Raw genomic sequence first — 25,490 nt, 5'->3', positions numbered from 1 at the left:
ATAATCGATTCCCTTTGTATTCTTCCAATGAGTAACGCGTTTCCGGTGCTTCCGCTATTAATCAGGATTTTTATTAAATGCTAACTTCTTATAATTTATTGTGTACTGAATTAATGAATTAATAGATTTAATATCATTAAATTTATATAAAAATGAGAATTAATTACTATATGTATTATGTTTGTTTATATATACTAATATTCGCTTAAAACTCAGAAATTGTAAGCCGATCTCATTAATTATTTGATTACAGTTTTTCCTGAAATTTGAAGATAGTTTATAAATGAAAACTTATTCAGATAAAAACGGAAAATGCTTCGTTAAAAAAAAAATTGTTTATAAAGCTCTTTTTAAGTGTTACACTAGCGTTCCTTGTGAGGGGATACTAATGACGCACTGTACCCACTTAGCCGCTAGTTTATTTAGAGAATTTTTTGAGATGGGGGTGCGATTTTGCAAAAACTGTTTTGGAAATATTATTTTTTAATTGTTAACAAATATGCCTAAGAAAAATATGACCTTAATCTGGTGAAATTTAGAGGTTCTGAGACTTCACCTTGTTCAAGGGGGTGAGGCTGCTCTACAGCCTCCCCCCTTTTACCTTTAAAGTTGAAAATTGAATGTCATCAATGCCCTATATACAGAAGTAATCTGCCCAAGTTTGGTCAAAATCGGTCGAGTAGTTCTGGAGATATAAGGTGATCTAGGGTGCGACAACGAACACACATACATACGTACAAACGAACATCCGGAAAATTTCCATCCGGCTTTTTGGATTCCTTAGGTGTCAAAACGTAAAGATCCGGTGAAAACCGCATATGTCCAAATTGAACCGATTACCATACTTTCCCTTCTATAGCTATAGCGCTAGGCGGGAAAGTAAAAAAAAAAATTAATTTAGACGGACAAAATGTTCTAACAAAAGCTTTCTCATCAAATTTTGACAATTAAAAAAAAAAATCTTTTCATCCTTCTGTTAAAAAAAAAAAAAAAAAAGAAAACTTTTCATTTTCTTGCTGAGAACCAATCATAGCGTAACCTATAAAAATTAAACCGAAAGTAAATAATATTTCTAATTCATTAAAAATTTTTTATTTTTATTTTTTTAATTTTAAACGGGGGTTTGTTCCCCCATCTTACAAAGGTGGGGCTTACGCGTTAGAGATATATTTTTGTGATTTACGCGTCGGAAATATGTTTTAAGCAACAGCAAGAATTAAGAAAAGAATTAATCCTTTTTTAAATTCTGACTGAGTGTTTCCTTCAGTGTAATAGATAAGAACTGGTCTCTGTAGAATATCGAGTATTTCAATTTGTTTTTTAAAGTTTAAAAATATTTTATAAGTATGCAGAAAAAAATGTCCTTTTACGATGTAATTCATTATGTAATATGTACAACGCAGCTGATGGTCTACATATTATAACCTGTTTAGATAGTACCTTATTTATATATTCTAGTTGTGTATATGCGCAAGTATTTAGTTAATCATAAGAAATCCTAACATTAAATACGGTAAAAAATTGTTATAACTAGTTTATTGATCATTCAGTCTTACGCAGAATTTATATGGAATTTCATCAATTAAGCATGCGCATTACAACAACTTCCTTAGAAAATTACAATTCCATAATTCCGTAATGAAAGAAAATAATCATAACGAGCTGGAACTTAAGTCAAGTTCAACCGAGTTAATTGTTTAAAATATTCCAAGGATAACAACCTTGCGAATGACATCATTTGTTCGGTCCTAAACATTTTTCCGCATATTTACAAATGCGTAACATAACGATAGAATTTAGTGAATTTATAACTGTACTGCAGGACTATTATCTTTTTAAAAACGTATAAGAAGATTGAACTATTGAAAAGTATTTTACTAAGAACCTTTAATAAAAAAAAAACTAAAATAAAGTTTTATTAAATAAAAATTAAATAACAAATAACTATATAAATTTATTCTATTCATTTTTTATACCATGTGAACGGATAATTTATTAATAAACATAATACAAAATTAAATTATATAATAAAACTAACATTATGAATCATATTTTCTTTTTTTAATGTTGGCAACAGCCAGTCAGTAAGTCAGCCGTCCATGATCTTGGTCGGTCGAGTCAGTTAAAAATAGTCGTGGAGCAGTGAACCTTATTACTGTAATAGCATTACAACGATAACGTGTAAAATACCGTGGACTATTTATTATATGATATGTGGTGTAGCATTGTGTAATTGTTCAATACGACAGCACATAAATCGTTTTGTTATATTTTTTATTAACCTTTAATTCAGTAAGTTATAGACTCATCTTAATTTATTCGCTTTACTTTATTTTTAATTTTTGCAAAAACTAATTTTAAAACGGAATTAAAGAAATTCGTTTTACATTATGGCTTTTTCTTAGAAATAAAATTATTAATAATGAAATTTTTCTATTTATTTTAGGATATAAAAATTAAATTAACACAAACGTACACTTCAAAATGTTCTCTCGATTTTTGTGATTATTTTTTTAGTTATTACTAATATAAATGGATAAATTTGATTAATAAAGAAACTATGTTTTTTTAACCTTCTCCGAAAAACCATACAACTGCACTCTTCAATGATAAAAAAAATATTCAACAATATAAATTACAAGACTTAACATCCGAATAAAAATATAAATATTATGATATCGCCTTTTAAAACTAATAAATTTTGTTAAAATATATCCGTATTAGGAAAATACATAAAAAATAGAAGCAATTTTTCCCAGGAGAAGAAGGAAACCAAGAAAACTCTCTTTAAAAATTGTTTTTTAACAGTACACAAATATCATAATTTGTATCTTAAGTGAGCTAAGTATGACGAATCTACACGTTATGTTTCCCGCCAAACTTTACAAAGCTTAAAAGAGTTACAGTCATGAGTTCAATAAAATCCAAATGTTGAACGTAACGAATTGAACGCTGAATTAAAAATAATATTACATTTCAAATATGCAACTTAAAACTCAAGATAATATTGATAATTGTTAAACTTGGTTGCGTTGAAAAAAAAAGAAAAAATTCATCGGGTTAATAATGATAACATTGTAATTTTGTGATTTTTTCCGACCGGAATTATTATGGAAAAAATATCGCTTTAAAAAAATAATAATTAATTTAAAAATGAGGATAATTAATAAATCTTTTATTCCGATAAGTACATAATAATACTCTATACAATTCGCGTCGGGAGTGGGTAGACAAGGTACTTCATAGATAAAAAAAGTAACTGCTCCATCGTTTACCTGGAAAGATCGTTTAACTTGCTAAAACGTTTATCAGAGTACATCAGAAAATATGCAATGAATTATGAAATAAAAAATAAATATGATTTAAATTTATATTAATAATTTAAAATATAAAACGTATGAAATTAAATTTTGAAGATAGTAAATATAAAAAAATAACTAAAAATAATTCACAATTCAGAAGGCGTTAATGAAAGTTATTTAAGCACATATTTATGTATACTTTGAACAGGATACAGAAAATTCAGGGTTTTTTTAATTTTTTTACTTAGTATTATTTAAAAATTCATTTACAGAGTAATATTGTTTCTGTAAGAAAAAATCTTTTAATTATATTTTAAATAAATTGTTGGATAAATCGTTTAACTGGGTGATAAAGAGAAGCATAAAAAGGCTACATCAGTGGTTCTCAAACTTTTCCGAATCGCGGCGCCCTTTTTCAATTAAAATTTTTCCATGGCGCCCTACCCTAACTAAAAGTACTATTAAGAGATAAAAATAAATAAAAGTTGTGTATCTTCATTATTTTTTTACTTTATTAACATTAAAGTAATAATTATAAATGTCTTTGTTCAATTAATTATGAAGCTTTTACAATATTTCGCGGCGCCTCTGTGAAGAGGCCGCTCATAGTTTTGGAATCACTGGTTTACATCATTAGTTGAACTGTTGTGTAGAGCCACATGAAATCAGTTCTGTCGTATCGTTTGATATAGGTGACTATTTTTACTTCTAAGAATAAGGGACGATTATTTTTAGCAAAGATTGCACATTCATAAATATGAATAAATTAACATTTTTAATTTAAATAATTTTAAATTTGAGATGAGCATTTATATTTATTTATTAAGAAACTTTTGATCTAATTTCTATTAACATTTGATTTTAATCGAACGATCCATTTTGGTTTAAAAAGTTACTAAAGTAGTTGCCAGATTTTAATGAGGAATAATTAATAGGCAAGCCATATGTTTAAATCACAGAAATATACATTCTTAATATTACTTCAAAGGAGAATTACTGATTAATTCAAATTAAAAGAATGTAAATTTTGATTCTAGATATTTATTTTTAAACATCAATATTTACTTTTAAATCCGATGTAGAATAAGTCTCGGTCCTTCAGAAACTATTTTTGATATGGTCTAAAGTCTTACCGATATAAACCCCCACTTAAAATATTCTATATAGAGGATTCGTCTCTAAAAATATTAACTTTTTTTTTGTTGTTTCTTGCAATAAAATTAAAAAAAAAAATTATTTCGACTTGAAATTTCCTGCAAGTAAAGAAGTATTTACCTTTTACATTATTATTCTTTAAATCGATGTCAAATTAAAAAGAATGACGGACTACTTCGACTTCAAAAAGTTAAAATTTAAAGTTCTTACATACCACGTACCAATGTTTAAATTCTCCGAAATCCCAAATCGTGTATGTTTTTTTAAAATTTCAGTTTGTTTAACCGTTGTATTCCTCAAAACAAAGCCTTGGAAGCAGGTTTTGTTTTGATACTTGTGAGTAACCTAAAATTTTCCGTGGATGGGTTGCCGACCTGATCGCAGAAAACCTGCCAACCTGGAGAACCGGGTAATTTTTAATCAGGATTTTCTTCCCTTAGCCTTTGCAGAAGCAACTTTTTCAAAGGTAAGCAACCCGTCCCGGGTTATTTTATTTTCCAATACCCAATAACTTACTGCGTTCTATCCGCCATCTCGAGAAGCGCCCGATAGGAGACTGGTAACTTCGGACGGAAATAAATACAATTTAAAAAAAGTGGCCAGAAAGATAAAAATTATGAATATTATCAGAAATATTTTCATTATAACCAAAATTGTAGTTGTGGAGCAAAGTCAAACAGTTAACTAAGCCTTTGAAATTATCTTGTTGGGAAAGTGGGTTTAATTTAAAAGATAGCTAAGTTCAATAGTATTTGCGGAACAGTTAAAAGGACTCTACAACGTAAAGCAACAAAACAGACCTGCTTAAAATTATATAAGATTATGTCTTTACTTATACCAATCAACATCAGTAACACGTGGTTTGTAAATATAAAGTAACCAGGAACAATGAATAGAAGCTGCAGAAATTTGGTTCATGAGAGCAGTTAAAGAATATTCCAGGATGGATAGACTCAGAAATTAAGATTTCAGAATGAACTGTGCATTATAAGCATTACTGAAGTTCGAACTCAATTTCACATAGGTGGTTAGAACATTTATAGAAAATGTATAGTGGACAACTACAGTTGAACACATGGAAATATTGATCCAAAGGAAGGAGAGACCACGTACCAGATGTAAATAAGATTTTTATGTTGGAAGAGATTTCACAAAGAGCCTAATCCATGAAGTGAAGAAGAAAATTTTTTAAATCTATTATTTTTTAATTAAAGAGCACTTTTTCTAAAATTGGTTTTATTATAATTTTTTAAAAGTTTTATTTGTTTAAGATTTTTTTTAAATGTAGATAGGTGTACAAAAAATATTGCTAGTCTGAAAAAATTAGTTCAAAATGAATGCAGTCGGAAAGAAACCTGTGTTCTGATTGAACTAAGAAAACTAATCCTGAGAAACAATAGCTATCTACAATATCATTAACCTCCAACTAACCAATAATGTTTTTAAATTTTGTAAATAGATAAGGAAATTTTTTATATCTTGAAAAACTTACAATGGAACCACAGAGTAACTTTTTTTTTAAAAATCACCTGGATTGGTTCATTTGATGAAAAATGAGATTTGAATATACTCATAAATAGTTTTAAAAAATAAAAAAGTGAAACTGACCTAAACGTTAGAATTGTGCTAGATGTTACAATTCATTTAATGTGGAGTAGGCATCCTTAAAAAACTATCATCATGGTAAAAAAAAATTATTATATTAACACAGAATATTTACCCCGGTAACTTTATTAAATTGTTAGTTATCATTAACAACTATAAATGTAAACTTTGGCAAATGGACTATTGGTCATCAAGACACTCCTAATATAAATTGATCTTCCTTACTTACACTTTTCCTTATCTTAATCTTTTTTTCTATGGAAAAATAATAAAGTTAATAGTAAAGTAATGAAAAGAAAGAAAAATTAGGATGGGAGTTAGGTTAGCTGTTACATTTCCATTAACTAAGACATGATGTTGGTACAGCATGATAGCCGTTAGACCAAGTGCTTCTTTGTTGGAACTCGATAGCATGTAAACTTATTTGGGAACTTTGTCTCTGTTTGGGTTTTGGACAAAAAGACTGGATTGGGACCAAGATATCTATTGAGTAAAGCTTGAGGGCATTTCATTTAATAAAATGAAAAAAAAAAAAACAATATGTGTATATATATATATATATATATATATACAGTATTTTTACAGATATAAAAACCCATTTTCCAAAATAAATGTACATCAAGTTAGTGAAACTACTTCAAAATGTTTTTTAGTTAAATTGTATCAGAATTAGTCATAAGTGAAATGGAAAAAAAAAATTACTAAAAGTCTAATTTTTTAATAAATTAAAGATCTGGGGCCTATTTCTCAGAAGTATAAATTACATGTTACAGGTAAAATCTTACAGTTACAGGTCACCCCATTTTTACAAGTAATAAACAATCAGAACACTTGTAAAAATAATTAAAATCTTACTGGTTGGCAGCACAAAAGAATCAGTTGCTGCAGTAACATGCTGCAAACATGAAAAATGTAATTTTTCATGTCAAAAAATGTGATTTTCTGCTGTAGAATACATTACTGACATTTGTGTATATTATTAGCCTAACATTTATTAGTAATCTGGTGGTTGAACAATGATTTCAAAAAAAAAGACTGTAAAGCCTTTTCAAAGAAATAACAAAGGAAATTGTAAGTGCTTGGACGTGAAAACAATTGCAGATATGATTCCAATTTAATGGAAGTCATTCTAAACCTTTCATTAAATTAAACAATTTAGAAAATGTTTAAATTTTAATGAAAGAATTAAAATAAATAATTGGAATTACATTTATTTTTTGAATAATTATTTACATAATTGAAATTCAAAAAATACTTCAAAAACTATAGTTGAAAATTAAGAAGGGAACACTGCTTTTGCTTGAAAACACACATTTTAGGTCTATTGCCTACTCATGAAGGAAATCAGGATGTAAGTCCACTTTGATTTTTGATCTTATTCCAACTATCTGTTAATTGTCAGCTATCTGAAGAAAGATCTGGAAAGTTGCTTCCAGTTTCGGTTTCCAAAGATATCAAATGTTTTGAAATCAAGTTCTTCAATTCACTTTTCAAATTTAATGGAAGACTTGGTGTGTTACCAAGAAGGTTGTTAAAACATGGAAAGGACAAAAAGTTGGGTTCTGAACTCTGAAGGCGATGTTGCCACAAAGATATCACAAGATATACCTCTTCATCCTGGGTTGTTATTTTTTTCATCATCTGACACGTTAAACATAACTGAGTTAACAAAACACAACACTAAACGTCAATAGTTATTTCAATCTACTTTTGATGACTTGTAAACTTGTACATATGTTTTACAAGGAAAAATTAAACTTGTATTTTTTAAATGTTTTGGTTGTTTTTCAAATGTAGAGAACACCTGCAACTTGTAATAACTTACTAGGATTTACAAGTCTACACTTATACCTTTCTGGAACATAACTTCACTTAACTTGTTGAAAAATTACCCGTAACTTGTACTTTTATGGACTACGCCCCAACAACTTGATATCAAATTTAAGGGCTACTTAAAATAATTAGAGTTTGAGTATAGTTATCAAATTATAACTTGTTCAAAAAATCTGCTGCGTTATTAACTGTACATAAACCATCTGATTTCTGATTTTTTTTTTTTTTTGCTTGATGATATTGTCACATAAGCTTGAAGCTTGTGCATGGGATATAAAATCGCTTTCTTATTAAACTTCATGTTTTAAACCAGAGGTTTTCAATCTTTTTGGACCTGTGCCACCCTTTGCATCCTCGAATTATGCTATGCCTCCCTAGACATAATGGATTGAAGTAGAAAAGTTCTACTGTAATATTAGGATTAATAAAGAATTACAAAGGGAGAGAATTACAAATGTGTCATCAAGAAGGACGCCTTAATGTGTCATTAAGGCATGAGAAGGACGAAAAGTTGGGTTCTGAACTCTGAAGGACATGTTGCCACAAAGATATTTTTTGCAGGAAACCTTTCATTGCATCATAAGTCTTAAAAATGTTTTGTGTCCTAGTAGTTCCAAATTTATAAAGTTGATCAATTCAAAGAAGTGTGCTAAATTCGCCAAGTGGTGGATACATTTCTCATCTGTATATTTTTTCTTTATTTGAACTCATCTAAAAATTTCAACTTCTGATTTCAGATTGAATAGTCTAGCGAGCATGTAACTTTTTGAGAGCCAACAAACTTCAGTGTAGTGAAGAAGAGTTTGTTGGTCACTATTCAATTTATAACATAAAGCCTCAAAAAGTCTAGTATTCAGAGCCCCAGATTTGACAAAGTTTACTACTTTGATTACCAATTTCATAAGAGTATTAATTGTTTCAAGTAAAGTCTTACAAGCCAATGTCTGATGCAATGAGAACCAATGATGTTAGGGTTCTGTTTTTTGCAAACACAACAAATCCAGAATGGCATCCTGTCAAGGCTTCTGCTCCATCAGTGCATATTCCAAAAATATTCTCCCAAGGAAAATTATTAGCTGTAAAAATGTTACTCAGAGCAGAAAAAACATCCTCAGATCTTGTGGTTGTCTTAAGAGTTTGAGAGAATAATATTTCCTCTATGAAGTGTTTTCCGTCAGTATATCTAGAGTTGTCTCATCACATTGCAGAGAAAAGAATGGAGATTTCTTTAACTTTTCTATTATTTGTTTTTTCTTTTTTAGTCTTGAAACATTCATCAATAGTATTGTCGCATGGTGGTTCTGTGCGGCTCGATCAGGATATTGAGAGGTTGTTGACAATTTATAATGTTTATATAATTATAGTTTATTTGTATAAGATGTTCAAATTACAACCAGGCAAATTAATAATAATCACAATGGTGATAAATACAATAATAATAAGTAACAATAATAAAACAGTTAATGAACACAAATATTAATACAGTAATTACAACCATAATAATAGTCAGGATAATAGTGGTAAACTATAATTACTTGACATAAAATATAACATAATCAAAACAGTAAGCATGACATAAAAACAGACAAAAATACATAACATAATCAACAAAGATAATCAAAATTATTACATGTGAATAACAACACATAAAATAGTGATAGTATGTCAATAGTAAGTAATAAGACAGAGTTAAAAATAAATAATCGTTTGGAATTTATCTCAGGTATATAAACAGAAAACTAGTATTCAGACCCATTAACAAAGAAACTGCAAGTTTTAACCACTAATCTTATATTAACAAACAATCTTATAAAATTCACTTGCAAATTCCTTTTGTTGTCTCCCTTAATAGTTTATGAATGAAGTCTGTTGCATTATTTCTTTCACTTATACACTTATAGTTTTACTGTAACTAACCATTAGTACTTTCTTGGTTACTGAATTACCTGTGGCATCACCTTAATTGTATCGAACTGGATACTCTCCTCGCTGGACTGATCTCTCTCATACTCATCTTGCAGACTCACACCTGTGATTCTCCTTGCTGGACCATCTCGGTAGACTGTACATACCGTACATCTCGTTAGACTGGTTCACAGAACTCTCTGCTGAATTCGCACAACTCCATACAATTTGCAGTCTTTCCTCACTGAACTCCTCACTGGACTGCCCTAGCGGGACCGACATTGTAACATCTCGCAGACTGGTTCATGAAACTCTGCCAAACTGATCTTTAGCTGGTCTTACTGGGTTATTTATACTGTTAGCTTCTTTATCTGTAGGATTGGACCGAAGTTGAAGTGTGAGAAGAGTCAACCGAGGCTTTGTTCCCATGAATTCCAAGCCTTTCTTTCTTTTTCCTGTTTAGCCCCTGGTAATTACCATTCAGATAATACTTCAGAGGATGAATGAGGATGATGTGTGTGATTTCAAATGAAGTGTAGTCTTGTACAGTCTCAGTTCGACCATTCCTGAGATGTGTGATTAATTGAAACCCAATCACCACAGACATCAGTATCAACGATCTAGTATTCAAATCAGTGTAAAAAAAAACTGACTTTACTAGAACATGAACGATGGAACTCTCGACTACCAAATCAACTGATTTGGGAATACGCATTCACCACTAGACCAACCCGGTGGGTTATGAATTCCAAGCCTGGTCTCTTCTCACTGTACAACATGTGTGCATTGCGTGTTAGCAGGCAGTATAACAAAGACAATTGTAAAACGAACCTATTCTTTACATAAAGGGTTCTTCTTTTGGCCCTTTCTGGATTCTCGCAATTAATTATTACTTCCATAATAATTGGTAGGAATTCGATACTCAGGCCTGCTATACCGGTCTTGTTACACTGTTTTACTGTGTCATTTAAGAGCAGTATTTTTACAATTTTATTACAACCTTCAACTAAAAGTAAAGTACTGCATGCAGCTAATAAACATGGTTTTATAAATGATTCACTAACAGTATGTAGTTTCTTATCTTTTACAATAAGCAACACGAGCTTGTAAGAAACTTCAATGGCCTTTTCGTTCTCTACTTGAAAACTTATATTTTAATCAAATTTCATCCATTTAAACAAGTTTGTCATTCCATCAAAAAACTCAACTGGTTTATCTTTCAAACCAAGATGAATGGTATTGTTCTGAATGAATAGTATTTGCATTTTTTACAATTTTTTATTGTTTGGCTAATTATGTATATTTTCATTACTTACACATAGAAAAAATTAAGTGGAATCAAGAAATTTATTCTTAGTGTACCATTGAAATTCTGCTTTGCCCCCAGGTTGAGAACCCATGTTTTAAACAAAGTTAAGCTCACTGTTTGTTAAAACTTGCAAAAAGTTTTAAATAATTTGGAACAACTACTCATTTCTGAGATAGGCACAAAAGTAAAAGAGCTGGACAATGTAGGCTGGCCAATGAATGATCTAGGAGATGATTTAATATGGTAGAAATTTCTATTTGTTTATAAAATTACAAAAACAAATAGGTGAACATCAGTGAAGTAACCGATGTAAAGAAATAGCTGTTAGGTCTATTTTTATTGTTTTTATTACTTTTAGGCAGTATTGTTTTTAAAGAAATGTTTTTAAATAAAAATCAAAACAAAATGATATACCACAAATTTATCATAATTTTAATTTGTTATCAGGATGAAACAATCAGTACAGGAAACCAACTATTTCACTATTTATCAGTTGTGATGTATATATATCCATAAAAAAAAACCTTACATAAATGAAATATAAAATAAAGCCAAACAATAAAAAATTGTACGCAAATTCCTTATTTTGTACTAAATTGGAACATCTATCCTTAAAATTCTAATCAGTTTAAATTTTTACTATAGAATAATAAGTGACTTTTATTACAAAGACTTTATAAACTGTTAATTAAAATAAACAATGTTTATATATATTGTTACTGAATTGTCTTTCCCATAAGTTTAATTGCATTACACTTATTTTAATGCAGGTAAATCAAGTGATTAACAACAACAAAAAAAAAAAAAATTGGTAAATCTAAGTTAACCTTACATTATGTCCATATTATATGACAATATATAAAATTAACTTTTTTTGACAAAAATAAAACTGAAAAAATCATATCAAATACTCTAAAATAATATTTTTAAATTCATCTTAAAACTTTAAATCTATACTAAATTAAGTCTTCAGTTGTTTTTAATACCATGCAGACTTCAAAATGTTAAAATTTTTTTAAAATACTGAAAATTCAATTGTTTTTTTATCTTTTCTTATCCATGATGGTTTTTTAATGCAAACCAAGTCTTAAAATAAATCATTTTTAAAAAAGTCCACAAGAGCTTTGAAAAAACCATTCTTGATACACTATTGCTTAAGAAAATTAGTGGAATTTTAAAGTACTGCATGTAAGTATGAAAATGAAGAATTATTCTACTTTTTGAGTAAAATTCTAAGAAAAGAACACTTTGTGACCATATCTCTTAACCTCTTTGACTAATTGTAATCAAAATTAAACGGCATCAGTGACTTGTATTCAGAAGTCATCATAGAAAGTTTCAAAAAATTGGTTTTAAGATATCAAACAAAATAATAACTGACAAAAAAAACAAATAAACAGGCCTATTCCCCTATATGAATGTAATCGCCCAGACTAATATAGTGGAACTAATTACAAATATAATGAAATTTTCTAATTAGTATAAGAGTGTGATCAAGTCCACCAGAGACAATAAAAAAGAAAAAAGTGATTTGCTCTCACCTATATATGACAGTTTTAATAAGACTGAACACCATCAAAAAGTATTTTAATATCTTAGCTTAGGCATTAAATTACTTGAAAAAATTTACTTACACTTTCAGTAAAATTCTGAGATACAGAAGTTATAAGGTTCTGTGTCCCCTTGAGTGATTGTGAATAAAATTAAATGGTATCAATGCCCCATATAGAAATTATTGAGCCAAATTTCATCTAAATTAGCCCATTCAGTCTGGAGTTACCAAGCACAAAACAGATCAACCTTCATATATGCATTCATAACTCCTTTAAAAGTTTTCCAATGTTAAAATTCTGTTTTTTGATTAGAGGGGGTCATGAAATATCAAGATCTGAAAAAATCCTGACATGAAAAATTTGACCCAATTAGTATTATTTTGCTTATATAGTATACAGTATAGCTAAAATAAAATCTGCCAAAGTGGAAATTTACTTCGAAATGATTTCAGTCATCTCTGTAACCACCCACAGTAACAGGTGCTGCTGTTTTCTCACTGGGATCACCTGATATTACTGGCGATGGTTGTTTTAGAATTAGGCAAACATGTATTAATAATGTGTTCAAAATGTGTTTTTTATCTGAATTTTCTCTGTTCACTTACTATATCTTTGTGTGGTTTAGGTGTATATTTCATCATGTTCAAATTAGATGTGAAGAATTGTTTACATTGCTTAAAAAGTCAATTTTATTTTTATTAAAAATGTTTGCATTATACCTTATAATTTTATTAAAATGTTGATAGGTCAACAAAAAACACATCCTATGTGTAGAACAACCTTTTAAATAAATGTAAAGGTCAGAATCCTGCATCTTAATAAAAAGAGTAAAAGGAATGAAGAGAAATGATGTAAAGAATCTGCCTCAAACATGAATAAGACTTTTGGTGTATGAGATATATTTTTTACCCCAAGTTTTCCAACCAATTTCCTGGAATTTTGGAAATAATATTTTGAATATAAGATTGAAGTATGACTAACTACAATCATTATTTACTATAATAAATTTAATACTAAACTGTGAATGATAAAAAAAATATTTTCAAATTATGTTAGAGCTATGTAATTATTCAATTTAAATAATCTTGCACTTAAGTTACCTCAAAAAACTTGCAATCTGATCATCAGAGGAATTTCCTCTATGAAAATAAAAAAAAATTGTTGAGATATGTTTGTCCATCTAATGAAGGATTGAACCTCATGTTCGAGTAAAGCTTAAACATACTAAATTACTAAAAAAAGAAAAAAGATTGAGTGGAGAATCTCTTGACTCTTCTTTCAAAGTTGGTTAAAATTTGTGAGGAATATCCAACAAAAAATATAAGAGAAATTATAATAAAAATTAATAAATTACCAGAATTGTTTTGGCAGTCCATAATAATTAGTTTTTAAAAATGTCAAACTTTTAATAGATAACAATTTTTTTATTGTTTTATTAGAAAATTCAAAGTAATAATAGTGATTTTATTATTTTTTTTTGTTTTTCTTAGACATGGATAACAGAAATCAACCACTAGTCGATAGAGAAAGTATAGAATTTAAACCAAATAGATCAGTTTCTATTGATAAGCAACATGAAAGAGATAAAGATATTAATACTTTAGAAAAAGGAATGGAAGAAATAGAGCTCACAGCACCTTTATCAAATAATTCTGGAGATAATGAAGAGGATGGAAATACTATTCTAAATGTCAGTAGATTACATGCAGGTATTTAGATGTAATGGAAATAATATTATAAAATATTTATGTTAAATCGTCATCATTATTATGATATTTTTAACTGATGCTGCATTAAAGCAAGTTCCTGACTTGACAAACATTTTGCACTCCTTGTTACTTCCTTAAATATGTAATAATTATTTGTCTTTCAGATTACTAGTCACTTTTATCCTTTAGTACATTCTTTTAATTTTACTTTTCACTTTGGATTAAGGTGAAGTGAAGGTAAAATTCCCACCTTTTCATATGGAAAGTTTTCAGACTGAGGTGTAGCTCTAATAAAATTTTAAAACTACTGGTTCTTTTATTCTGTCTTCCAGATAGATTGTTGTTGGTTAATTAACAAGGTATTTACTGGCTGGTTGAGTCCTGGACATTACATGTACAGTATCACTTAACAATCAAACGGTTTCTACCACTTTCAGAATTAGTAAGTTGAATATCTGATTAAGAAAGTTTAGATTAAATAAAAAAATTAGACATTTCAATGCTATTCTGGGAGAAAAAGAAGGTTCAATCTGAAATCACCTTACTGCTGAAGTAAACAGGAATGTAGAGGTTGTAAAAAAGCATAAAGAAAAGTGAAATGTCAGTAGTGACAAGAAATGATCAAAAGATAGAAAGAGTTTGCAAGTTCAAGATGTAGTAGAAAAGTTTCAGGGTGGAAAGATCAATCAGGAAATTATTAATAGTCGAGTACAGGTGGCAAGAGGATTTTATCAAAGTATTAGATGTCTAATATGCAATAAGAATGTACCAAGAAATGTAAATAAATAGTATTTATGGATTAAAATTTATGTTGCTAATCTAAAATATGATTCACTCTTGGGTGGTAAAAGAGAAGACAGTAAAATATGCTCAACATAAAGTTTTTTAGGAATTAGTAGGAAAGTTAAGATCTTATTTCTTATCTGCAATAAGAGAAAATGTAAGGTACTGAGCAGTACAATAGAACTGATCAAACCATACTAAGATGGTTTGAGTAAATACAAAGAACCCAAGAGGTTGAGAAACAAAATATAAAAAGAAGAAGTCCAAGAAAAATATACTTACATTATGTAAAGAAAGACCTGGCCAAAAAAAGGATAGACATGGAGAAAGTTTTTGAGAAGGAATAGTAGAGAGAAGGTGTATGTTACCAACTTTTGAAATCTGAACAATAAACCATCATATTCATTTGTGTTTGATTGTGTCTATGTTCAGATTAGAGCTAATGACACAATTTTTATTGATGGGCTGAGACGCAAACATCACAAACAATTTTATGTACAACAATTGTCAAAAGACTAAAATTCCAAGGTACAGGCTAGTATATGTCAACCTTCCTAATTTGTTTTTTCACTAACTTTTGAAGACAATTGTGCACAAATTGTCACAGCCATTCTCAACATAACAAGCACTCTAGGCCAGTTTTACTAAGGAGATTGAGGAGTAAAGTTGCTTCCCATTGCCTTCTTCACTAAGCTAAACATATTGTGGCATAACAGCAGCTCAAGCCTACCAAAAAGCAGAAGATATTTAGCTCAGCAAGTTAATACCTTACTCTTTACACCACAAGGATTGGCTTTATGTTGAAATCACTCTCAGAAAAATCAACTTTGACCAAAGCTTCTTAGACCTTGGTTGTTTTACATATGTCAAAGACATAAGAAAGTCTGAAAACAGTGAGTATAAAATCACAAATTAATGTATTATTTCTGTCAAAAAAAAAAATACATCATATACATTGCTCCTAAAGAGTAGGAAAAATTGTTATTTATTTTATTTGAACAATCATTATGTACTGGTGGAAAAAAATACATAAAATGCTGAATTTAAAAGTGGGAAAAATATTGGTCAAATGCAATGGCTGGATTGTTTGGTTGCATGAATATAAAACATTGAGATGAAGAGAAATTAGGGAACCTTTAGAGATATGAGTGTTAGGAAGATGGAGAAAATAAAATGCTTAGTCGGAAATGAGAAGATGCTTAATAGGATTACCAAGGATAAAGCAGACCTAGATCAGAGGACAAATAAAATTGAACTGGACACATTCTGAGAGAAAGGATTGTCTCTTGAGGGAATAACAAAAGGGAAGAAGAGGAAAGAAAGGAAAAATTGAAGCTTAGAGGTAAAGTCAAAAATGGACTTTTGTATGAAAACTGAAGAGCAGGCTTAAGGTAGGAACAACTGGAAATGATGATGATGATGGGACCTACCATTCCTTATTGCAATATCACGGGATGAAAATTCAAAATTAATTTAAAAAAATTAATACCAGTAGTGTAACGGGTAATGTTAAAAGTACTAATAAATTTTCTCAAAAAAAAAGCTAACAGTCAAATCCCAATATTAATAAACTATGAAACATAAGTGTGTGTATGTGTGTGCGCGCACGCACGCACGCATGTGCACGTCTGTGCAAGAGAGAGTGTGTGTGTGTGTATGTGTATCTGTTGAAATGTAATGCCTAAATATTTTTCAGGCAAATTTATATCCAATTGATTTCAATTCCTATCAACAGAAGAAGACTTTAGCCCAAGGAATGATGGACCTAGCATTATTATCAGCAAATGCAAATCAATTGAGATATGTTTTAGAACAGCCATCTGAAAGTAGAAGTGGATTTTTTTATGCATCACTTACATTTATATCACTGAGTATAATTTTACAGGTATACAATTCTTAATAAAAATCTAATTTATTTTCACTAAAAGGGCAAAATAAATAATTTGTTTAGATGTATGCTTTCAGTGTTAAAACTATATAAATATTTTACACATAACTCTTCAGAGATTGATCTTCATGAAAGTAGTTGCATTATATAAAATGCTAATACTACTACTCTCTTTTCATGTAAATAATGTAGTAATTCATACTACTATTTTTATTTTATAAAGCTTCATAATTTAAATTAATTTCTCAAACCTGGTACCACTAATATGTTAAATAAATAAATTAACAATTAATGTAATCCACCTTACCAGCACGTTGATATGTACTCAAAATCTTTTGGCTTACTTGAAAGCTATCATCAGGAGATAAAATATTGTATCAAAATCAAAAGTTTAAAAAATCACAGTTAAAATTTAGAAATGACTAAAATTTAGTCATGACTGTCTGGTCCTACTAGTATACTCTACTGAGTATACTACTCAGAGACTCTACTAGAGTATACTGGTAGGATCAGACAGTCATGATTGTTTTTAAATTTTAACTGTGATTTTTTAAACTTTTGACTTTTACAATATTTTATCTCCAGATGATGGCTTTCAAGCCGAAAGATCTTGAGTACATATGAATGTGCTGGTAAGGTGGATTACATTAATTGTTAATTTGTTTATAATTTACATTATTTAAAGTTCTGTAAAATGCTCAATTAGGGCATCCAGCATCAAATTTCATCATTAATTTCCAAATCATCATCTTTGAAAATAAATTTAAAGGATAATTATATAAATTCTCTTTAATAAATATTTAATAGTTAAAAATTATTTTAACAATTATTAAATACATAATTAAAATTATAATTAATTGTACTTTTGCTCATAGAACATTTGTGGACTTAAGTTGCTGATTTGCAGTAGTGTTTCAGCTTAGTCAAGAAAAGGCAAGTAACAAGATCTTATTTGTAGTCTGTCTTCTTCTGTGTAGGTTTTAAACCCACATTTGTCTCTTTTTAAGTTTTTAATGAATAATTTTCTTTTAAGGTTTATAATTAAACCATAAAGAAGTTTTAAATAATGCGTACATTTTATTTTTATGACAGAATCATAAAAAAAAAATAACATCAAAGAAATTAATCAGAATGGAGAATTTTCTTTAAATAAAAATAATACAAATAAAACTGGGAAATTCGAACCTAATTAATGTTAAGGAAAATTAATTTTTCCATCTAAAATAATCAAATCATTATCAAGATAACAATCCTCTTACCTCAATTTGAGTACATTTAATCAACTTCAACAACCCGCAATATAAGAATAACATTAAAGTTTGTTAAGTATTGTAATGCATCTGTTACATTAGCGTAATAAAAGTTCATTTTCAAGCTTCTTTATCAATTTGTAGAAAAATTATACATAAATTTAAATAAATAATTTAAAAAAATTTAACAAATAGTTACTATTTGCAACAAATAGTTTACTATTTGTTGCAGTAAAAGCAGACATAGCATATTGATTGTTTTGTCATCACAGAATGATTCCCTGAGATTTTGCTTCATAATATTTAGATTCTTTAGTTATAAAATAACTAAAAACTTAGTTACAAAATAAATTCTATTTTATAACTATTTTATTTACATAAATTCTGTTTTGTAAACATTCACGAACTGTGCACTTGTTTAATCCTCTTTTATCTCTTCCTGGGTGAAGCTGTAGAAAACAACACCAATAGCACACCAAGCCTACCACTGCTCATTAATCCTTTATTTCCAGAAAAATATTTATATTTTGCCTGAAGTATATTATTTTTATATTGTAAAAAACTGAAAGTGAAGCGGGGAGCTTCTTGAACTATGTATTTAGTTTATCATTTTGAAACCCTCTGAAGTATCTGATTGTTTTATTTCTGCTTTAGTAAATGAACAACCATAAAAAGAAAGATTAAAATGATAAATGGGTTTCAATTAACCATACATTTCAGGTATGGTTGACCTAAGACTGTTCAAGACTACACCTCGCTCACATGTCATGAACACGGGACACAGCTGCATGTGGGACATGAATCCAAAAAGCTGCATAGAATATCTGAAGATTTCCAGTTATTCATATGAGAATATTAATAACCAATGCTATGGGCCAGTTTCACAGCTAGTTCAGAATAACAACAAATTGCTGTGAATTGTTTAATTTACAATTTAATGGAAGGTTTCACAAAGCCCACCTATGATTAAATAATTTTTTAATTATTCTTTTAGAATTCCAAACAGATGCTTATGTCAAATTAAGAAGTATAAATAAACCTGTAAGAAGTAAGGAGCCTATAACCAAATGTCAAAATAACTTTAAAAAACGAGATAAGTAAATATCCTGCAATGAGCAGACTGTAGTGTGTGAAATGTTTAGGTATACTAATAAACAATAATGTTAAAGTATTACTTAAATTTGAGTTAGTGATTTTGTATGATTATAATATTACCTACTTTAATAATTATTTATTTAACTCAGGTAAATGGACAGTTCGTCTGTTATAAAATGTACTAATCTAGGACATATATCCTAACTTATATATACTCGTACATGTATTTGTTGTTGCCTACTTTCCTTTAAGCAGTTTAACTTACGACCTAACAATTTGATGTGACAGCTTATATATTGCAGTAACTATTACAATTAAATTTCTGAGAAAACCATGCAAGCAGAAGGGGAAGATATTTCTATTTAAGTATTGCGGGATTATGAGATCAGAATTTATCTATATGAACTTAGTTTAATCATACTGGAAGCAATATATTACTGATCAACAATTTTTTACATCCCAGTTTAAATGTAGATTCTTTGTACTCTCCCAGATTAATTTGAAACATAACATTAATTCTTAAAGCTACAAAATAAGTTTACAAGCTCCAGGTTCCAGATGGGTTGTCAGATCATTGTTTGATACCCATAAATATGAATTATGTAGATGAGTATTCTAACTTATCAATATCTGCAAAGGAATTATTTATTTTCGTAAAAAAAAACTAGCAAAATCCACTTTACCAAACATAACAAAACTATTTCTGTATAACTCAACAAATAAACTTTTGATGTACAAAAAAAGGCCTTATTATGCCTCCATTGACACTTTTATCAATTACTAATCCATTTATTAGACCTTTTCACTAATTTATTTATTATAGAATTAAAAAGTATTCTTTTATTAAATTAATAATGTTACAAAATTAATGAATTTTTAATTATAGCTACTTAAAAAACTCTGAATTTTGTGAATTATACAAATAAAGCATGCTTAAATATTTCCCATTAATGCTTTAAAACTTATTTTTTTGTACTTTTATTTGATATTTTCACATAGTTGCTTTAAGAAAATTTCATATATTTATTATTTTTGTAAATTAATATATCATTTATTTATTTATTTATGTTTATTATTATGTTAACCTCTTTTTTTATAATTAACTGTTTATTTTGACAAGCAGGTCAAAATAGGGTCGTTTGGGAAGTCCTAGGCTTGACAGAGAAAACACAAGATTTTCAGAAATTTTTATTTTTTTAACATAATCACTTTGCAAATTCAGTACATTTAGACCAGCTACTTTCCAAATTTTTATTACTCTCAGTATAATGTGATTTTTCAACTCTCCAAATTAAGCAGTTGTGTCAGCATTGACCTAATCATTCAAAGTGAATCTTTGTCACGAGCCATTTCTTCAAGTTTTTGGGAAAAGGAAATCATTGCTGAAAGTTAAATCCGGTGAATACAGCACATATGAAAACATTTTGAAGTGTAGATTATGGAGTTTTGCAGTAACAACCTGACTCTTGTATGCAGGTGTATAATCGTGATGAAAGAGCACTTTCAGCCAGATGTGAATAATTACCCTGAATAGAACCCTTCAACTGGTACAGTAGAGAAGTGTAATAATGCCTGGTGTTTGTCTTTTCTTTTATCAGGTAGCCCATGAGCACTTACCACAAGAATCCCATAAAACCTAAGCTGTCACTTTTTCTGCAGGTAAAACCATTTTGCTTTCCTTTGGTGCACTTTTACCTGCTTCTACCAACTGTTTGGACTGCTGTTTCTCTGGCATTTAATGGTAAATTTATGTTTTGCCTACTGTTATGAACATCAAAAAAACTCAAAGCAATTGTGTCTAAATAACCACAAGAAATGTTCAATCAAATGCGTTGTTGGTTGACTGTATAAATGTCAACCAATAAATATGTATATGTATTGTACCGCAATAAATGCGGTACTCATCAAGCAGAAAGCTTTCACATATTCAAAACACAGGTCTGTAAAATATAGTTTGTCAGAAAAGTTGCAAAATGTACCTACAAGCGATGATGTTTTGGAAAAGTGGAATAGAATAAAGGTTTATATTTTTAAAATTCAGATGAAGTTTTAGTTAAAGAAAGTAAAGTTCATAAGAAGAGCGATTTAAAATACAGCATGATGAGGTAGAATCAGAATAAAAAATGTTTTTTGTGCATATAAAATTTTATTCAGTTAGTAACAATTGCGGCAAAGAAGAGATTTGCATCTAGAGATATGCAACAAAAGCTACTGTTAAAAGGAAAATTGCACATTCTTGGGAAAGATTCGTAAACGTTATTGATAATTTATATGGAAGACCTGTACAGATGAATATAATCCCAGAAAATCAGTCCTGAGGTTATTACGAAGATCTTTGATATAATATTACAACTGCTAAAGATGAGTTAGAAACATCAGTGACATCTGTAGTGGATTTGGTAGAGTTTACAGAATTAGAAGCTTTAATAAAAAGAGAAAAAATAAAAAAACAAAGCGGATTAGAAGGCCTAAACTCAGTATTTATAAAGTATCGGTAAAGTATGCTGGAAATTGTGAATGCTTCTGTTATATTCTTAAATTCATTAAATGTTTTATAGTTTACTAGCTGACCTGGCAATGCTTTGCCATTATTTGAATACATTATTGATTTGAGTACATATATATATATATATATATATATATATATATATATATATACATAGATTAAATGAACATAAATGAAAATTTGATAAAACATTAAAAAACAGAACATTACAGAACTCCACAAAATTCAATCTTTCCCTTTTTCCCATCTTCCCTTTTTCCTTTCTTCCCTTTTCCCCTTTCTCCCTTTTTCCATTTTTTGCAAAAATATTTCTCTTCATGTAACTAATATATATTCTGAATATGAGCCAAATCAGACCATAAATACAATTTTCCTAAATATGTTGACTTCATCGCCACATAGCAAGTCCAAACTAGTTCAGAAACTTTCGCGGGCAAGCGCACAGCAACTCACCAAAGCTTCATCACATTCTGGTGAATGGTATAGGAATGCATTCAAGACAAACAAACAAACAAACAAACAACATTCATTTTTATATATATACTTGCAGACCCAGCAATGCTTTGCTATGCTAGATTTGAGTACATATATAGATTAAATGAACACAATTGAAAGTCTAATAAAGCATTAAAAACTGAATATTACTACGGAATTCACAAAATTTAACCTTTCACTTTATATCTCTTTTCCCTATTTCCCTCATTTCCCCTTTCCTCTTTTCCTTATTTCCTTTCTAATTTTTCTCTTTTCCAATTTTCCCTATTTTTCTTTTTTCCCTATTTCCTTCTTTCTTTTCTCCCTTTCTTCCTGAGTGTAAATCAGTTCACTAGTTTTTTAGTCTATAGCAGACACACATATGAACATTGCCTTTTATATATATATATATATATATATATATATATAGAAGAAGAAAGTTTGTTTGTATATTTGTTTGTTTTGTAAATATCTCAACACTGGCGCCACCTAGTGAGTATAGTTTTTGCACAAAATTTTCTTTTCGCGTAACTAATACATATTCTGAATATGAGCCAAATCAGACCATAAATACAATTTTTTTAAATATCTCGACCTCAGTGCCACTTAACGGGTCCTTTTTTTGTAAAAATATTTCTTTTGATATAACTAATATATATTCTGAATATGAGCCAAATCGGACCATAAATACAGTTTTTGAAAACTGTAGCTTGTCCAAACTAATTCAGAAACCTTCATTGGCATGTGCACAACAACTCACAAATGTTTCAACGCAATTGGATGAATAGTATAAAAACATATACAGGACAAACATTCATTTTATATATGTAAAAGATATACAATAAGATAAGGATATACGATAAGATAGTTGATGCGGTAATTATACAGGATACACCAGATAATTTACAAATAGTAATGTACATAATGAATGAAACAGCAAAAGATTTAGATTTAGAAACTTCAAGACTAAGAAAAAAACATGATTTTCGGGAAGATACCAGTTCAGACAAGGAGTGTGTTAGATAATACTAATCTTGAGCAAGTATGACATTTTAAATATTTAGGTTTTGTTATTTGATATAGTTGTATATGATATAGATAATAAAATAGATGTATTTCAATATGTATTTGGTATAATTGAATAGACTTTGAAAAACAAGACTTGCAGAGGGATCAATTAAAATTTTATAAAGTAATGGTAGCGGCTACATTGACATAAATTTATAAATACTTGGGTCACTTTGACAAGAGTACTAACTAAAGTTCAAGCAGCAGAAATCTGTTTCCATAGGAGAGTGAAAGATTGTACACATGTGGACAGAATGATGAAATCAGAGTAGACTTGATATCCCTTTTTTAACAGGATTTTTGGAGAAAAGTGAGGATGATTAGAGGGATCATATATAATGTATTGCTGATGAAAGAATCTGATAAAAAAGTAGTCTACTGAAACAAACTAATTGGTAAACGGAATACTGGTATTTTGTTGAAGAGGTAAAACTGAAAAGAGATAAAAATAGAATAAATCTTGACTAAGGATTTCTTTCCAATAATAAGGAAGATTTGTTATTGTATGAACACTGGGACATTCAGGTTATGATAACGTAAAACAGTTATATATTTATATAAATTTCTTTATCAAAGATTATGTGCAACATCACCAGTACATCCTTTTACAGGATACAGGTACATTCTTTTGTTTTCACTTTCAATTTTCCCCATTAGTGATTTTCTCTTTATTCAAATGCTTGTGTGTTTTTTTTATTGTTTCAGATATTTGTTGGTGTAGGTTTAATATGGAACGGACAATACAATATAAAAAAGAAAAATCACTGTCATAAAGCAAACAAAGTAAACAATTTTACAATAATAGGAATATTTATAATAACAATTTTAAATGTACTTATATCTGCTTTTGGAATACCTTCAACTACACCAGCAAAACCATTATTATCAAGTAATTTGCAGTTTAGTGGTGGTGTCAGTGAAGATACAGAATTGTTAGTGAATTTTACAACACCAGTCTAACTTTTAAACAGTGATAAAATGGAATGCATAATAATTTGTGTAAAAAAAATAATAAAGATATTTTATTTTGAGAGAGGTCTTTATATTAAAATTGATCTGGCTTCCTTAGTGCTTGGTACATATACAAAATCAAAAGCACTGAATGTAAACCTTTTTGCATAGTTATGTATGAGTAAATGTGGAATGTATATATATCTTTAATAACTTCTTATGTAACTGATAATAAACCAAACCATTTTTTATATATTTGAAAATATTAATTCTATGTTAATTTATTATTTTGTTTATACCTAAATTATAGTGAATAAAAAAATCATGACTAAATATAATTATAAAAATAACAGAAAAAAATTAATAAATGAATTTAAATCAATAATTCATCACAAACAAATCCTAATTTTAACAATATCAATATTTAAAAGATGATACCCCTTCACAACCTTTTTTTTTCCTGTTTAGTCTTCGGGAATTACCATTCAGGCATTACTTCATAGGAAGAATGAGAATGATATGTATGAGTGTAGTCTTGTACAGTCTCGGTTCGACCACTCCTGAGATGTGTGATTAATTGAAACCCACCCATCAAAGAACACCGGTATCTGTGATCTAGTATTCAAATCCGTATAAAAGTAACTGTCTTTACTAGGACTTGAATGCTGGAACTCTCAACTTCCAAATCAGCTGATTTGGGAAGACGTGTTCACCATTAGACCAACCTGATGGGTACCCCTTCACAACTTTTTTTTTCTGTTTAGCCTCTGGTAACTACCGTTTAGATAATTCTTCAGAGGATGAATGAGTTTGATATGTATGAGTGTAAATGAAATGTAGTCTTGTACATTCTCAGTTCGACCATTACTGAGATGTGTGGTTAATTGAAACCCAACCACCATAGAACACCGGTATCCACGATCTAGTATTCAAGTCCGTGTAAAAATAACTGGCTTTACTAGGACTTGAACGCTGTAACTCTTGACTTCCAAATCAGCTGATTTGGGAAGACGCGTTAACCACTAGACCAACCCGGTGGGTACCCCTTCACAACCTAAAACATTTTAACTTAGCAGTTATTTCAATGTTTATTAAAGAGATTTT

At 29.1% G+C, this 25,490-nt stretch overlaps 1 protein-coding gene across 2 annotated transcripts; it reads left to right on the top strand.

The window, feature by feature from the left end:
* The first annotated feature begins 2,096 nt into the window (after positions 1–2,096).
* LOC142329008 (ninjurin-A-like) lies at positions 2,097–24,655 on the top strand. Of its 2 annotated transcripts, XM_075373248.1 has the most exons (5): positions 2,097–2,292; positions 9,158–9,224; positions 14,153–14,352; positions 16,851–17,039; positions 24,141–24,655. In XM_075373248.1, the coding sequence occupies exons 2-5, from the start codon at positions 9,188–9,190 to the stop codon at positions 24,393–24,395; spliced, it is 681 nt and encodes a 226-aa protein (XP_075229363.1). In that variant the 5' UTR covers positions 2,097–2,292; positions 9,158–9,187; the 3' UTR covers positions 24,396–24,655. The 2 variants fall into 2 exon arrangements, with proteins under 2 accessions (XP_075229363.1, XP_075229364.1); XM_075373249.1 differs by lacking the exon at positions 9,158–9,224.
* The last annotated feature ends 835 nt before the right edge of the window (positions 24,656–25,490 follow it).

This window comes from Lycorma delicatula, chromosome 8 (genome assembly GCF_047948215.1).
Source record: "Lycorma delicatula isolate Av1 chromosome 8, ASM4794821v1, whole genome shotgun sequence".
Taxonomy (NCBI): Eukaryota; Metazoa; Arthropoda; class Insecta; order Hemiptera; family Fulgoridae; genus Lycorma; species Lycorma delicatula.
The sequence above is the reverse complement of the archived record's forward strand: the minus strand, read 5'-3'. Positions and strand labels throughout refer to the sequence as shown.